Source organism: Phaenicophaeus curvirostris, chromosome 12 (genome assembly GCF_032191515.1).
Source record: "Phaenicophaeus curvirostris isolate KB17595 chromosome 12, BPBGC_Pcur_1.0, whole genome shotgun sequence".
NCBI lineage: Eukaryota > Metazoa > Chordata > Aves > Cuculiformes > Cuculidae > Phaenicophaeus > Phaenicophaeus curvirostris.
In genome coordinates this window covers 16,778,888-16,794,960 of record NC_091403.1, presented here as the reverse complement: position 1 = coordinate 16,794,960, position 16,073 = coordinate 16,778,888, and the positions used below count along the sequence as shown (strand labels likewise).

Below are 16,073 nucleotides of genomic sequence, written 5' to 3'. Positions count from 1 at the left end.
CTTTGTTTTAAATTGTCTATTAGACACACATTGCCTAGAAAAATTACTGCTTAAAAAAAATTCTTGTTTATTTTCAAGCTGGAAATATGCCTAATAAAATCCAAACAGGTAAAGTTTTTAAGGCTGATGCCTGCTTGTTTATAATTGTAACGCAGGCAGGACTGACAGCGTTTAGGAGGAAAACCAGTCATTGATTATTCTTTAGTAATTGGATCCGTGCTCAGCAGATGAGGTTAGGAGTGAGCGTGAACACTCTCTATGGAGAACGCTGCAAACTACGTTAGTGATCCGCCTCCATGCAGGGACCTCGGGTGCTTAGTCAGGAGAAGCTGGTTGTGGATAATACAAAGCTTTTTTTCTATCCTCAGTGGTATTTTTGTATTCCTTTCTTTATCAGATGCCCTTAGGAAAGGATCAGTCCTAATCAATATTGCTTCTCAATTGGTTCAGACAGGCAGAAAAATCAATAAGCTGAACTAGTGACATCTATTTTCATTCTATTTTGGAAGACTGAAGAACAATTACAAAATTTTAAACAGATACTTCATTTGATTGTGGGAATGGTAAAAATAGGGTTATGGGGGTTTGGAGGGGGTGTGTTCCCCATCCCTCCTGCCTTTTTCTTAGTTAAAACTTCTTACCCAAACACAATATAGATAGAAAACTTCTTTCCAATGTGTTGCATGCCTTGAGATCTACTAGGTGTGTGTTATGTTACTTGTATACTTACTTTATGTTGTTGTAGCAGCCACGCTGCTTTGAAATTCAGGGTTGATGAAAATGCCAAGAACTGGAATGCTTAGGATAAAAGCAAGGGTGACACATGTCACAAGGTAAAGGTTGGAGGTTAAGTTTGGAAAAGATTTAGACACGGGCCTTTTGGAGTGGCTTGGCAGAAGTGAACTTAAGGGGGTTTGTGGGGATGTGTGTGGGTTTTTTTTTCTCCTGTTTGGTTGGTTGGTTTGGGTTTTTTTGGTCACGTTCTTCCCCTCTTCAATGAATCCTCCCACCTTTTGTTTTGTTTTTTTTTGTTTTGGAGGTGTTTGTTATGGATCTCATTCCAAAATCACTGTCAGTGATCAGAAGGAGGTGCTTGACAGGGGGAGTAGGGAGCTTATCTCTAACATGAAAGGGGCCATAGCTCCTAATTGTGTTTGACAGCTGATCTGGGTGAGCAGGGGTGGACTGGACAACCTCCAGAGATCCCTGCCAGCCTCAGCTGTTTGGGGATTCTGGAGTGGGACTGTGCTTCAGCCACCTGAAATGACAGCTCTCGCAGTACTTCTTCCCCTTCCCTGTGGGCTGTGTGAAAAAGTTTTCCTTCAGTCCTGGGTATTCTTGGACTGAAGGTCAAGCCTTGGGCTAAGTGCAGAACTAGTTTTCATTTATTCTCTTGGACAGTGTTAGTCTGGAGGATCTGCCTTTCACAAAACATTGTGAAGTGTTCACTGCTCAAAGTCTAGTAATTGTTTAGAATAGCATCTTTGTTAAATTCAGATTTATACCATATAAGCCAGCTGTTCTGATAATCGTGGGGTTTTTTTGCGAAACAAACTCTTAACTGTTTGTCAAAGGCAAAATTAGCAAATCTTGAAATACTGGACAAGCAGATTTCCCCTCTCCCCTCTGTATGTTCTGTAAACTTTGAAGATTACCTCTCTCCTTATTAGGGTGCTTAATTTCAGTATGAGTCTTATATTAACAATTCTGATCTAAAGACTGCTTTGTTGGAAGGGTAAGAATGAAGAAATTGAGTTGAGTAGAAACTTTATTTTTATGCCTTAACATTTTTAATCATTATTAACTTTGTTCTTCAAACTGTGTGATAGCTTTGTAAGAAATAGTTAATACTTCTGGGCACTCCTTTAGTTTGTTATGGGGTGGCTCTTTCATATCCCGCTCTTTTCAATTAAAATATAAGGTATTCATCCTCAGATTAGTCATCAGACAAGTAAAAGATAGAAATTTCAGTAGCGATATGGTGCAAAAATGTTTATCTGGAAAACCATACTTCAGATTATTGCTTAGTTTACTGCCATTTTACATGAACTCTGGGTTTTCTGCTAATCCCAGTGCATTGCAAGGTAGAAGAGGTTTAGTGCCTTACCAAGAGCAATACGAGTTGGCCTTTCCTTTCACAAGTGATCACACCAAAAGAACCAGCTTGAATGATAGGATGTGATCCGAAAAATACCTTTATTTACAAATGAGAGTATTCAGGCCTCGGCAGGAAAGGTGAAGAGGGCCTCTAGAAGGCAGCGGTGCTGGAGTGGTTCCTGCCCTGGTGCAGTCTGCAGGCGTGCTCGTTCGACCGAGTTTGAAGAAATCAAATTGCTCGTTTGTGATCCTGCTGGTTCCATGTTCTTAAAAGCACGGTCTGATTTTGCAGGTATTAAAATCCAAGTGTCTTTAATTCTGTGTCACACAGTACGCTGCTGGCTGAGGAGGGCTGTACCCACCAGCCAGGAGTCAAGTGGTGGGGAATGCAATTTTTTTGCCTTACTGGTAGTGTTACGGTTTCTATACAAACAGTTCTGTGAGTTTCACTCCAAGTCTGGAGATTTTCAAACTAAAACAAGGCTAAGCCTCCTATCAACCATGGAAAAACTGTGTTCTCATAAATCGCCCAACATCCATTTCAGTTTCACAGAAGAAGTCCAAGTAACGTGAGGCCAAATGATATATAATGCACTTTTAAAGTGTTCAGGATGTTTTTGTATTTTTTGCACAGAAGGAGTAGGGTTCAACTGTGTTGGTAGTATGAAGTTTTTAAAATGTCTTTTTTTTTTTATGTTCTGTTCATTAATCTGATCTGTTATCTCTTCTGTCTGTGTGAGGTTTGGGTTTTTTGGACAACTATTCCATGTTTTTATGACTGTAATATATGACTGGATTTCTAAGTATCGCACTGTAAACTCTTTGCAGTTTTTATCTATGTTAATTTTGTCTATTAGAAGAGGTGTTAAATTGTAGACTGAAAGTAGTATGATTTTTGTTCAGAGTTTAAGTATGAGTTGATGATTTCAGATGTCCTAAATTCTTGGAGACCCACAACCAAACTTGCTCTGACTTTCTGATTTACACGATAGTATATTCTCTGAATTATGTTTTTTAAAATTCAATGTCTTTTTTGAACCCTTAAAACCTTTACTTGAAAGCCCAATAAATTCCTATTGATGTCAAGAGCAGTATGTGTGGTTGATAGTTTGTTAGCCTGGGATATTAACAGCTGAGTTATTATAGAACTTAATTTTACTTTTTTTATTTTGCAGCCTAGTCTGCTTCGATCGGATTTGGGGCTTGGAAGTCCAGGTCAGCTGTCATCCTCGGGAAAACCTGGAACACCCTATTACCCGTTTGCTGGCACAAATCAACGCCGAAGACCACTTCATGACTCACCAGCTCTTGGTCAGTAATACAGACAGTTGTTAAACTTTTGTTATGATGCATTTCTGCATACTTCATTATTATCTCAGACAGCTCATTTTGTGTTCTGGTGATTGTTCTGTACCCAGCAATTCAAATTACAGCAAACTGCTGCGTAAGAGATAAACCTGAATTATTAGCGTTTTCTTTGAGATACTAGTTTAGAGTCAACACTGGTCAGTGTTGCTTATAAAACAAACAGGAAACTCCAATAATACCCTTAATTGCAAAAGCAATAATGACAGATGGATGGGAGCTGATGACCAGCTGAGTGCCCTTAACCCATGCCATCATTAACTCCTGGAAATGCCTGACCTTGAGGTCATTACCATTATTTAGTAGAGGGAAGATACAAAGGGGAAACAATTATCCTTTTGTATGCTAAAAGTAACTTTATTCAGGGCGATATATAGTTCATTGGAATTGGTTCAGCATGCCTTTAAAGTTCTTAGCAATTGGAGACTAGTAGTTTGTCCTAAAATCCAACTGCCTTGCAAAATATGCAGGTGGGAACTTGCTTAAAAATTGTTATAATGCTATGACAATATTACTATTTTATTCTGGACATACTTGGAGATAAATGGGATTTTCCTACTCAGTCATAGTCAGCGCTAATACTTCATAGCTCTAAAGACTTCCTATTCAACTTGGGAATCAAGAATAAGCCAGCTGTTATATTGTTTCTGCTCTAGGATTATCACAAATAAGTGGATGTAGAAGTTATAAAAAATTATTTTTGGTATAAAAAGAGAGACTATAACCTGATACTATCTTTTAAAAAAACAAACATATAGCTAGAATAATCCTAGTGACGTAATATGCGGACATTGAGATATGGCAACTTTTAATATCCTTCTATAGTGCTTCTATCCCATAATAAAATACCCTTTCTTTGTTGGAACCACATAACCTAAACCATACTTTACCTTAAATAAGGTTTCATCAAAAGACAATTGTTTTTTGAGGTAACTTTAGTATTAACTAGGACTGCAAACTCCTTGGGCATTAAAGTAGACCTGAATGTTCCTGGAAGTGATTTTTAAATCTTTAATTAAAACGTATGACTTTGGAACTTTAAATATATATGCTTGTATTTTAAAATACAATTTTTGTATAACAGGTTAACCTGTTGTCAAGAGAACTGCCTTTTAATCTAGATTTGTCTTTCTTTACAAATATTTCTGTGTACTCCTGTTCCTCAGAACTGAATCGCATGCGGCAGGGGCCACGGCTCTTTCAGAAGATGAGCAGTCTGAGGAAGGTCCAGGGAGATTGTTTGCCTCTTGGAAGGGTGTTTGAACTTTAATAGTAAAGAGATGGGTTTTAAAATATAATTATTATTTAGTCCCCATTGATTTGTTTTTAGTGAGCAGCTGCTGTAGTGGTAGCCTGCTATGGTTTTAATACCAGGGTGGCTGCTGGAACAGGACTTTAGGTGCTGGACTGAGGGTGATGCTGCTGTGGGTAGAAGGGTCATGGTATGGAGTAGTCATTGAGGGAGAGTCCTAAACGAGATCATCTGATTTCTATTAAATACTTGAATATGTGGTTAAGTTAGTTTCTTGTGCAGACAGTATACTTGGGTAAGTTCCAGATTATTAAATTAAACAAAAGGAAGCAAAGTGTAAAGCTCAGGGTGTCTAAACCTGTTCAAAGGGGCAACAGCTTGATATTCCTCTTTCTGAAAAGGCTGAACACGGAGGACTGTAACCCAGGACGTGGTAGGCAGTGCCTACCGATTTATGGAAGTGTTTTTCCAGAAATACCAGGAAGAGGAAGGGCACTTTTATCACCAGTCTTGTTTCCAGTGGCTTAAGAAAGCAGCATGAATTTTGAATTTTTTTTTTAAATGTTAAATGTTATAAATGTTACAAAACTGTTTTTTATGTTAAATACTAAAAAACTGCTGCCTGAGAATTTAAAGCAATGTCAAATTATGGGTGTTCTATCCCCGAGAAGGAGTTGCCTGGCCAGGATTTTAACGAACTCTCTTTAAATTTGCTAGTTAAGTTCTTCGAAACCAGTGTTCCCTTCCTGGTGACATTTTGAGTGCAGTGTAAATCTCTTCCAGAAGTCCTCTTATTTTCCTTTTGAACACGTCCTATGGGGAATGATCAGAGTAAAGATATCCAGCAGATACTCTCACCTTTATCTTCTCATGTCATATATAATAAAATTGTGATTAAGTGTTCTGAATTAAAATAGAAAACTAGGAACTTTATATTTTAATTGGTCAACTGTAGAACTGGTAATCTTGCCAGATACTTGTCTTCAGAATGTCAGTTAACTTCTAATTTGCATGCATGCTGTTCAGATTTATTTCATTAGCTGCTGACTAAACTGGCTCAGATTCTTGATTTCAGTAGTGAAATTGTTGGATATGTCTGTGATGTTCTATTAGTTACTGGTAGAAGGAAGCAGGTGTCATACTTCCAACTTCACTATTACATGCAAATTTGAGTTGTATTGCCTTTTGACTTGGAAGTAATTAGGTCATTAGGCTTGCTATTCATTTATTACCTTGGTGTAGTCTAAAAGCTATAGAAATTTACATGATGGTAGTATTTTTAGAGTATGTCATACTTTAGTGTGTCATAAATTCCTTTTTGATAGTTCTGTCTTTACTCTGAAGTGCAGAAAGGGAAGGCGTTTCTATTGCTAATGAATCCCATTTTCCTTCTTAGATATCTTACTTTATTTCTTAGCAAGTGAATAAAAGGGCATCAGCTTACCGAATAACTTTTCCTAATGGAAAGAACTGAAAGTATTTATTTAGCAAAGCTTTTTTTAGAGAACAACATGGGTACGTTATATATTTAAGCACATTCCTGTATTAATGTGAAAGACAGATTTCATTGGCGCAATAAGTGCATGACATTGCAAAAAGGCTCCATCGTGGTAAAATGCAAACTGTATAGTTATTCCTTTTCATTTGCAGTGTGCTTACTTAGTGAAACTTTTTTTTCCCCTGTGTACAGATCCTCTACAGACAAAGAAAGTAAGAAAGGTGCCCCCTGGTTTGCCTTCTTCTGTAAGTACGACCTTTTTCGCTTGGAGTAAACAAATCGAGCTGCGATAGCGCTGCTTTCTTCCCGTGACGGGCACAGACAGTACTTTAGGGTCAGGAGGGCTCTCCCCTGGCCACAAACACCAGGCTAGGTGATCGGGAGTGGTTCTGCAGGACTGAGTACATGTTTGATGAAGAATTTTTAGATTTCATAGCAGTGATTTGTGGCTTGCTCATATGCTCCTACCCACTTGTCCCTGTCATTTGAATTCCTCTCTTGGGAAGAGAGCTGGGCCAGGAGCTGTCAAAGAAGATCTCCTGTACAGGTCTTTTGATGTTTAATTAGTCATTATGTTGCTGAACAGGAGGACAGACAGAGATTAATAGCTGAGAATCTTAGAAATTTACATTTGTAATAATCCCAGTGGAGCTGAAGACATTAAGATTCGGAGGACATGTACAGCTCAGCTTGCCTCAGTAGGACTGAGGTTATTAATATGCATAAATCACTGAGTCAGATGTTCATTGTGAAGCCCTGGTGGATTTTAAAGCCTTCATTAAGCCTTTCCTAACTTCAGCCTAGCATCAGGAAAGCTTTCAAGCAACTAGTTCGTCGATCCCACTTTGCTCAAAAATTTATCCTTCGAGAATAAAGCGCTTTGATGAAAAAGATTGGAAGGGTTTCGGTGGAAAAAATCTTTTAACAGCTGTGATAATCTAATGCTATTGGGCTGTTTTGTGGTATTAAATACACTTTATTCTTAAAAGGAGGAAAACTGTTTATAAATGAACTTGCATTTCAAAATTGAGCGAAGGGAGAAATCCCAGAGAGGCAGAGGATGGCATGTTCCCCTGCTCTAACCCATGGGCGAGTCGCTCCCTTTGTTGTGTGGATGCAGCTTGGGCGCAGGTGCAGGGGCGGCAGCTGAACTCTCCTCTCACTCCTTCCCTCCTCTTCCTCCCTCTTTCTCCCTTCCCTCCTCTTCCTCCCTCTTTCTCCCTTCCCTCCTCTTCCTCCCTCTTTCTCCCTTCCCTCCTCTTCCTCCCTCTTTCTCCCTTCCCTCCTCTTCCTCCCTCTTTCTCCCTTCCCTCCTCTTCCTCCCTCTTTCTCCCCTCCTCCTCCTCCCTCTTTCTCCCCTCCTCCTCCTCCTCTGTCCCCCCCCTCCTCCTCCTCCTCCTCCTTCCCCCCTCCTCCTCCTCCTCCTCCTCCTCCTTCCCCCCTCCTCCTCCTCCTCCTCCTCCTTCCCCCCTCCTCCTCCTCCTCCTCCTCCTCCTTCCCCCCTCCTCCTCCTCCTCCTCCTCCTTCCCCCTCCTCCTCCTCCTCCTTCCCCCTCCTCCTCCTCCTCCTTCCCCCTCCTCCTCCTCCTCCTTCCCCCTCCTCCTCCTCCTCCTTCCCCCCTCCTCCTCCTCCCCCTCCTTCCCCCCTCCTCCTCCCCCTCCTCCCCCTCCTTCCCCCCTCCTCCTCCTCCTCCCCCTCCTTCCCCCCTCCCCCTCCTCCTCCCCCTCCTTCCCCCCTCCCCCTCCTCCTCCCCCTCCTTCCCCCCCCCTCCGTCCCCCCCCTCCGTCCCCCCCCTCCGTCCCCCCCCTCCCCCTCCGTCCCCCCTCCTCCTCCCCCTCCGTCCCCCCTCCTCCTCCTCCTCCTCTGTCCCCCCTCCTCCTCCTCCTCCTCTGTCCCCCCTCCTCCTCCTCCTCCTTCCCCCCTCCTCCTCCTCCTTCCCCCCTCCTCCTCCTCCTTCCCCCCTCCTCCTCCTCCTTCCCCCCTCCTCCTCCTCCTTCCCCCCTCCTCCTCCTCCTTCCCCCCTCCTCCTCCTCCTTCCCCCCTCCTCCTCCTCCTTCCCCCCTCCTCCTCCTCCTTCCCCCCTCCTCCTCCTCCTTCCCCCCTCCTCCTCCTCCTTCCCCCCTCCTCCTCCTCCTTCCCCCCTCCTCCTCCTCCTTCCCCCCTCCTCCTCCTCCTTCCCCCCTCCTCCTCCTCCTTCCCCCCTCCTCCTCCTCCTTCCCCCCTCCTCCTCCTCCTTCCCCCCTCCTCCTCCTCCTTCCCCCCTCCTCCTCCTCCTTCCCCCCTCCTCCTCCTCCTTCCCCCCTCCTCCTCCTCCTTCCCCCCTCCTCCTCCTCCTTCCCCCCTCCTCCTCCTCCTTCCCCCCTCCTCCTCCTCCTCCTCCTTCCCCCCTCCTCCTCCTCCTTCCCCCCCCTCCTCCTCCTCCTCCTTCCCCCCTCCTCCTCCTCCTCCTCCTTCCCCCCTCCTCCTCCTCCCCCTCCTCCTCCCCCTCCCCCTCCCCTCTCTCCTTCCCCCCTCCTCCCTCCCCCTCTCCTCCCTCCCCCCTCCTCCTCCTCACTTCCTCCCCCCTCCTCACTTCCTCCCCCCTCCTCCTCCTCACTTCCTCCTCCCTCCTCCTCCCTCCCCCCTCCTCCTCCCTCCTCCTCCCTCCCCCCCTCCTCCCCCCTCCCTCCCCCCCCTCCTCCCTCCCCCCTCTCCCTCCCCCCTCCTCCTCCTTCCCCCCCTTCTCCTCCTCCTCCTCCTTTCCCCCACCCCTCCTCCTCCTCTCTCTCCTCCTCCCCCTCTCCTTCCCCCCTCTTCCTCCCTCTCCTCCTCCCCCTCTCCTTCCCCCCTCCTCCTCCCTCCTCGTGGGGAAATACCCACAGATTAGGCTGGGGTGTATGCGGGGCAGCTGTGCTCTGAACCTGCATCCTACCTGGGAGCCAGCCCGCAGCTGCATTGCTCTGAAAAGCTTCTGCTGGCATAAGCACTTGGGCCCCACTAGAGGCTGAATAGCTGCTTGATAAACAAAATGCACACAATGCCTCCACTCATTATTCCCGAGGCCAGGAATATTCTTCCTCTTCCTCCCCCCACCCTGGCCCGTGGTTTCTTTTTTTTCTCCTTCAGCAGCAGCTAAAAATAGTTTGGCGATTTACATTTTAACAGTTGTGTTGGGAGGGTGGCTTTCCAGGCTAGTGATGGTTTCTGCTAGAGTAGCAAAAATGCCTCTAAAATGTCAGAGAAGCTAAAACACGGAGCGGTGCAATTTTCGTGTAATTTATTACCGTCATTCTAGGCGGGTAATAAAGCTTACGTTACACGTTTAATATTTAGTAGCGTAGCCAGGTAAAGAGATCGTTTTAGCAAATGAAGAATTTCTGTCATTTCTCTTACCGGGCTTTAATTTAAAGAAGCAATATTTTTCAAATTATTTTCATGTACTGCTTCTTCTGTGACAAGAGTGGAGACGACAAACTGATGAATTTAATTTGTATTAAAATTGTACTGATCTGCGCGATAAAGTGCAGTTGCTGTGAGTAATCATTGATGGCGATGCCGCTGGTTTGGAGTCCTGTTTCTCTGTATTTCAGTGCTTTCTGTGCTGATTGGAGCCTGGAAGTGAAATGACACATTACAATTAAAAAAGCCGTATGGGATATTATGTGTTTGGAAGGTGACACAAAACTGAATTTCTCTGAACATCATTTAAATTGAGGAGATAATTATGTAGGTGTTGTCTTTATTCTAAATATACCCTGGTAAGAAGTCAGAATTTATTGTGGGTAAGATAAAAATTGATTTAGCTAATAGGTCGTGCAGAGAAGTTTAATTATAATATGAGAAGTCACAAGAATACTTAACATTATTGTACAAATTTGTGGTTTTATATTTTTTAGTTTCTAAAAGATTTCCTGCAATGTTTCTGTGTTACCATAGGGCTGCCATGTCAGTGTATTCTCAATTTAATTTCCTGGATAACTATTTTAATGAGTCTTTTACGAAATAATGATATTTTTTTTAAAATCTTCCACTAGGTTGTTTCTTTTCCTCAGTTTCTGCAGTTACTTGCTTTCAGGTTTATCTTCCTTAACATGTTCTTATTGGGGCCCAAAGTAAAAATAGAGAGAAAAGTGCAGATGAATTGCTTAGGTGCTTTCTGAAATGCAACCCAATCTCATCTTGTCCTTTAACTCGGAAGAATTAAATGCATTGGGCAAAGGCGTTTTTAAGTTTTCTTGTCGTAAGTGACTAAGTGGTGAGTCATCGCCCAGAACATTTTGAATGTTGACATGCAAGCATTTGTGATCAACTACAGCTTCTAAATTTAAAGCCTTGTGGGAAGGATAAAAATAAAAAATAAGTAGTTTATTTTTTCTCACTGTTAGCTCAAGCCAGGCTTGAGTGAACAGAAAGATTATGATGTGCCTCTTATATTAGAGTGGGGGGTGCTGTTTAGTGAGTTGCATTATCTTCAGAGATTCAAACTGTTGTATTTCTGAACTCTCCTGAGTGTAGGAGTTACCTTAACTAAGCCAAGAAACTCAGCATTGTGGGACTGGAAGCCAGTTGTAAGCGATGGGCAGGGTGAGTGAGGGAGAGCAGAGTGGCAGGGCTTTCAGAGAGCTGCTCCATCCCCACAGGGGGAAGAAAGGCAAGTGAGGCTCCCTGGGAAATGCTCGGAGAGATGCCAGCTCATTATGGACGGGCTGGGAGCACGAACATACTGTTTACGTGTGCAGGCAGAAAATGTTTCAAACTAATATTTACGATTTGTACCATAATCAGTAGCTGTCACGAGGTCATAATGCTAAGAAAAACAGCATGACTATAATAATTCGTTTGTTGTTGAATTAGTTTCATGTCAGAGAAATAACCTGAAACACGTCAGGTCTGTTCATTTTTGTTACAGAAAATCAGCCATGTCCCACAGAGGCACAAATACCAGATTGTTTTCTGTGTGGTGCCATTTCTAATCGCTGTTTTGAGTATTTTAGGCTTTCCACAGTAGCTGAGGCTATCAGTTAATATTAAACTTTAGATTGCTGCTTACTTAATTGAGATTGCCAGGTGAATATTTTCTGATATCAGAGATCTCTTTGTAAATTCCAACTCATTATTTTTTTAATACACTTAAGACAATTTATAGCTTGATTACGGGGGTTCCTCATACGTGCCCCTCTATTATGTGTATAGTCCGTGGGTGCTAATTTATTGAAGTGATTCTTCATGAAGTAAAGCTAGAGAAAACTTGGTTTGCCGGCACAGAGCTACCTCCCAAACATTTAAGGCACTTTTCTTATTGGTATTGTGCCACTCTTTTGAGACTGAGCTTGAGGAATGTATTTTGAGAGGTGTCTCGTAAAGATACCAGTGGTACCAGAAGAAAAATAATAGCTCTTACTCCCTTCTGTGCACCCCTCCTTCCTCTACCTGTTCCAAGGGGTAAAAGCATATCATTTGAAATGGTGCAGTGGAAGGGGTACAGTCTTCTGAAACCCAGTTTTTGAGACTTTATTGTGTATGTTGTATTAAAAATAATGTAACATTCAGCATGCTCAGTTAACTTTGTGTAGAGACTTGTCCTCACTGGTAGCCAGTTCCATGTGTATTTAAGTAGCCTGGTGTACAGCATCATCCTTGTAATGCTTGGCTGAGGTCTGTGGCTCTGGACAAACACTTTGGAGAGTCTTGGGTAGATCCGTTCTGTGACTTGACTTCCTAGTGGAACTTTTGTTTGTTAAGATTTGTTCCCGCTGGCCAGAAATGGTGTCAAAATGTAAAAAGCAGCATTTAGTTTGTTCGGAGCTGTTCTGAATTGCCTTGCACAGTCAAGTGATCCATTCAACTGTCACTTGTCCTTAGTGTCTAACGCTCTCCCAGACAGCAGTAACTTGCTTGACCCTTGGTTCTGATGCTGTGCTGTGATTTAGAAGGTGGTTTTAAATAACAAAACTGAGCAAACAAATCCATATGGATAACGCAACACAGAACTTGTGATTTCTTCCTTGTGTGACTCAGTCTTCTGACTTCCCTTGTTCTGCTTTCTGCTCATTCTTTGGTCGCCTGATTCTAGGGGAAAAGTTTTTAGGGACTCGTTCTATGCTTCTTTTTAAGCACCATGTTCATCTGTGAGAAGGATCAGGTATATAAAGCATCCGACCCCTAAACTATGTTACAAACCAAATAAAAGTGTTCCCTTGAGATTTTGTTTATTAAGAAAATTATCTCCTTTTCTGGTTAAATTATTGTAGTCTTTTTCAATATAGCCTTTATTTGAAATCTGAGGGAAAACAGCAGTAACCTCTGCTGACAGCTTCGCACCTGCTCTGGGCTCGACGAGAACGCTAGCTGTCAAACAACTAAGCAGGCCACTGCTAAGTCCTGCTGTGAGAGTTCAGAGCAGGTTCTCACTGAATTAGGGTGGAGGTGCTTAAGCAATCCTCTTTTAACAGCACTTTTAGAAGTCGCCATCAGATCATTTTTCCCAACTGAAGATCGTGTCATCTGCCTGAGGTGAGCTGTGGGGAGGTTGTTTAACTGAGAGATCTGTGTGAAAATCCTGCCTATACATGAGGGATATATCCCCGTGTCAAATTATTTCTCTTTGTTTGGATTTACTGGAGATACTTTATTTTTGAAGTTTTCCTGAACTAATCAGAATGGGTGTATTAGATGCTCTTAAATTAGAGTGTAGATCTGCAGAAGAGAACCGTAAGTCTGTGCACAGTCTTTAAACGTATCTGAAAAAACAACATGACTGAACTGCTGCTCGTGTAATTTAGAGAGAAGTTATGGAATTGCTGCAACTTCTGCTTCACCTCAAAGATTAATATATCCATTACCATCAATTAGTGTGATGTCTTACAACAATAGATAAGGATAAAAGCTTTTTTGATAACTATTTCATAGTATCTTTTGCTTGGTAATTCTTGTGGGTTTGGTGGTAAGACTTGCCAAAGTCAGCTGGGAGAGCAGCGAGCAGGGGTGTGTTGCTGGGCTTTTTTTGGGCAGCCTGATCTAGTGGGATGTGTCGCTGCCCATGGCAGGGGGGTTGTAACTAGATGATCTTTAAGGTCCCCTCCAACCCAAACTATTCTAAGACTCGATATGCTGTTCAGCTTAGGTGTTTTGTTTCCTTTTGGTTGCTTGCGCAGCCCAAATGCTGGGCAGGTCGCTTTGCCAGGGACTGTGTGTTTTTTAGAAATGGGAAATACAAAAATGCCTGCTTTTTCAGAATGGCACTGAAATCCAAGCACTGCATAATCTTGAAATGAAATTTCAGATGAAGATGTGTATTTACACAGTAAATAGAAGAAATTGAATTAATTTGCTTCTTGTTTTAGTGCCACAGCGTTTCCTGTGACGTCAAGACTTATAAAGAAAGCACATGGTACAGCCTTGGAGATAGTTACGGGTTTTCATACCATTTGCACTGATAGATAGGATTAGTTGTTAGTGTTTTTGCTTTATGTAGGGAAGTAGTAGGCGGATTCCAATCCGTGGATGACGGAAGGATTGCTCATTTGGCTTTTGATAGCTCACTTGGCTTCGTTAGTGAAAGAATTCTTCCAAGCAGCAAGTTGGAATACAGAAGAAGGGGGCAGATGCAAGGATATACACGCTAAGGAACAAGTAGCATGCTACATTTTGATGTGTTGTCTTCTAAAGCCTCTCTGCCACCGAATTAATAAATTCAAAAGCGTGGGCTCAGGTTTTGGTGATGGAGCCACCTGCAGGGAGATCACACACATGCAGCTGGAGCTGCACGGTTTTGGGGAGGGGAGACAGTGAAAAATACCCTGTACTTGAGGAATGAAATAAAAGTTCGATGATTCGAAGGTTGGGCCAGTAGAGGGACCCCTTAATCATTTTTAAATTTTTCAGATAATTTTACTTGGATGTAAATTGTAGAAATGTGTAAACTCCACATCAATTGGAGTTGATGTGGAAAGAGTTATAATTCAGACCATCTTCTGCAAGTTCCAGTAACACAGTCTGGATAACTCAGTTCAGGTTTTAAAATTCTTCTAATACACGTTTTTAGATTGGGTAGGTTTTAAGGAAATTTTGGGTTGGTGATTGTCTGGCTTTTGATGGGGTAGTTTATTGCTTCAGGATAACAAACACGTTACTTTACTTTTTAATGCTGATACGGGTAACTAAGACCTTCATATACAGGCTGTCAAACCTTAAGTGCTTAATCATTTCAGCAAAATAATGAAACTTTCTGAATTTGAGAAATATCCTACCGAAGCTGTATTTAATAGATTTTGAAACAAGTTTTAAAGCCTCCTGAAGTCGTTCAGTGTTTGATTCTGAAGAATACAGTACTTTTTTTCCTCTTTCTATTCCAGTAAAATATTTATGTAAAAACTCAAATGTCTGAATTCAGTATTATTTGGAAAACTACTGAAAGAGAGAATTCCCAGCTGGAGTTCTCAATTAAAAATAAATATTAAAAACAAAAAGGCTTTATTTTTACCCTTTTCTGTCATAACCGGAGCTGGAGGGGGCAAACCACCAAAGCAAAAACCCAATTAACAACAAAACCCAACGACCATCCCCCAGTTGCCCCCCACCCCCACCTTGTAATATTGCTGGATTAAAGTAATGGATAGCAGTTAGTATCAATTTCATTAGTGTTTGTTGTCTGTTCTCTATCCTTTCCAACTGGCTTCTCTTCCCTGGTTACAGTGGTATATTAAATGCGAAGTTCAAGACAAACGTTTTGAACAAGAAAGCCACCAAACTATTTTAGATTTTGCATGGATGAGTATATTAATTTGTTAAAACACCTTTCTTTGAATATTGTGTTTTGCCTATCAAATGTGGTTCCCTGGCTTATTTTAAATTGTCTTCCATACCGTTGGCCTGCTTTGTCTCTGCCGAACAGCGTCTGTAAGCGTTGCTTAACAACAGAAGGCTCTGCTTCCAGGATTTTAAAATAAATTAACATTTACTTAACTGATGAATTAAATAAGGGAAGGTATAATAAGGAGTGTTTCCCCCTTAAAACAGCCACATCTATTTCTTAAGGCCTGAAATTCTGTCTAGCAGCTACATTGGGCGTGATATTCCGTGCATCCTTTATGGATGATCCTACTCTGGCCTGGCCGCGGTTAATCATCGGAAATGTTTGGTTTGAAACTAAGTTTTGTGGGGAGTCCTAGGAGGTGCCCAGAGCTGGTTTTCTGAGTTGTTGCAAGAGAAGCAGCTCTACGTTACTGTGTGTGTTTTACTCAGCAGCAGGTTGTCAGTATTGGACCAAGTTCCTATGAATTTGTCTTTTCCCCTCCTTGCCTTTATTTCCGTGGGACATCGGTTGGGGTCTGTCTCTCCTGCTCAGGTTCCAGTTTTCTTAGAACTGATAAGAACTTAATCGCTTGTGGAACTTCTGTTCCTGTGTTGAACGTGGTTGCAATTGATAAGCTCCAACCACGGACAGAGTGGGGAGGATAGGAGAGGCTTCCAGGGCAGTTGCCTTTGCCTTATTTCCTAAGGTAGCAGGTTAACTGAGCCCCTGAGAAATTAAATAGTAGTTAGTAAGAACAATAGAATTGGTTTCCCCATCAAAAGCAGCTTTGGGCTCTTACCAAGTTACTGTTTTTTTCAGCAGGATTGAAGCCAACTGCTCATGAGGAAACTCGTGATACTTGGGTTTACACATAACAGTTGCTTTTGTTGGTGAAAAAGGAACTTTAATTTCTAGTTGTGCATAATTTATTGTAAAAAATTTTGCTGTTTGTTGTGTTTGAATAGACCCATTTAAAATACTAGAACTGTGATAAAAAGCAACGGCCTTTTAGAAGTATTTTAATATTTCAGGCTTGTGGAGTACATTTGACCGGAGGCTAGCTCTCATTCGTTGGGACAACTACGTAC

General features: G+C 42.3%; 1 protein-coding gene across 13 annotated transcripts in view; it reads left to right on the top strand.

Moving 5' to 3' along the window:
* TCF12 (transcription factor 12) overlaps positions 1 to 16,073 on the top strand; it is a 174,269-nt gene that overhangs the window by 116,276 nt on the left and 41,920 nt on the right. For all 13 annotated transcript variants that reach the window (XM_069866885.1, XM_069866896.1, XM_069866895.1 and 10 more), the window contains 2 exons: positions 3,273 to 3,408; positions 6,405 to 6,457. In XM_069866885.1, the coding sequence (XP_069722986.1) occupies positions 3,273 to 3,408; positions 6,405 to 6,457 (189 nt within the window). The remainder of the gene's footprint in view (positions 1 to 3,272; positions 3,409 to 6,404; positions 6,458 to 16,073) is intronic.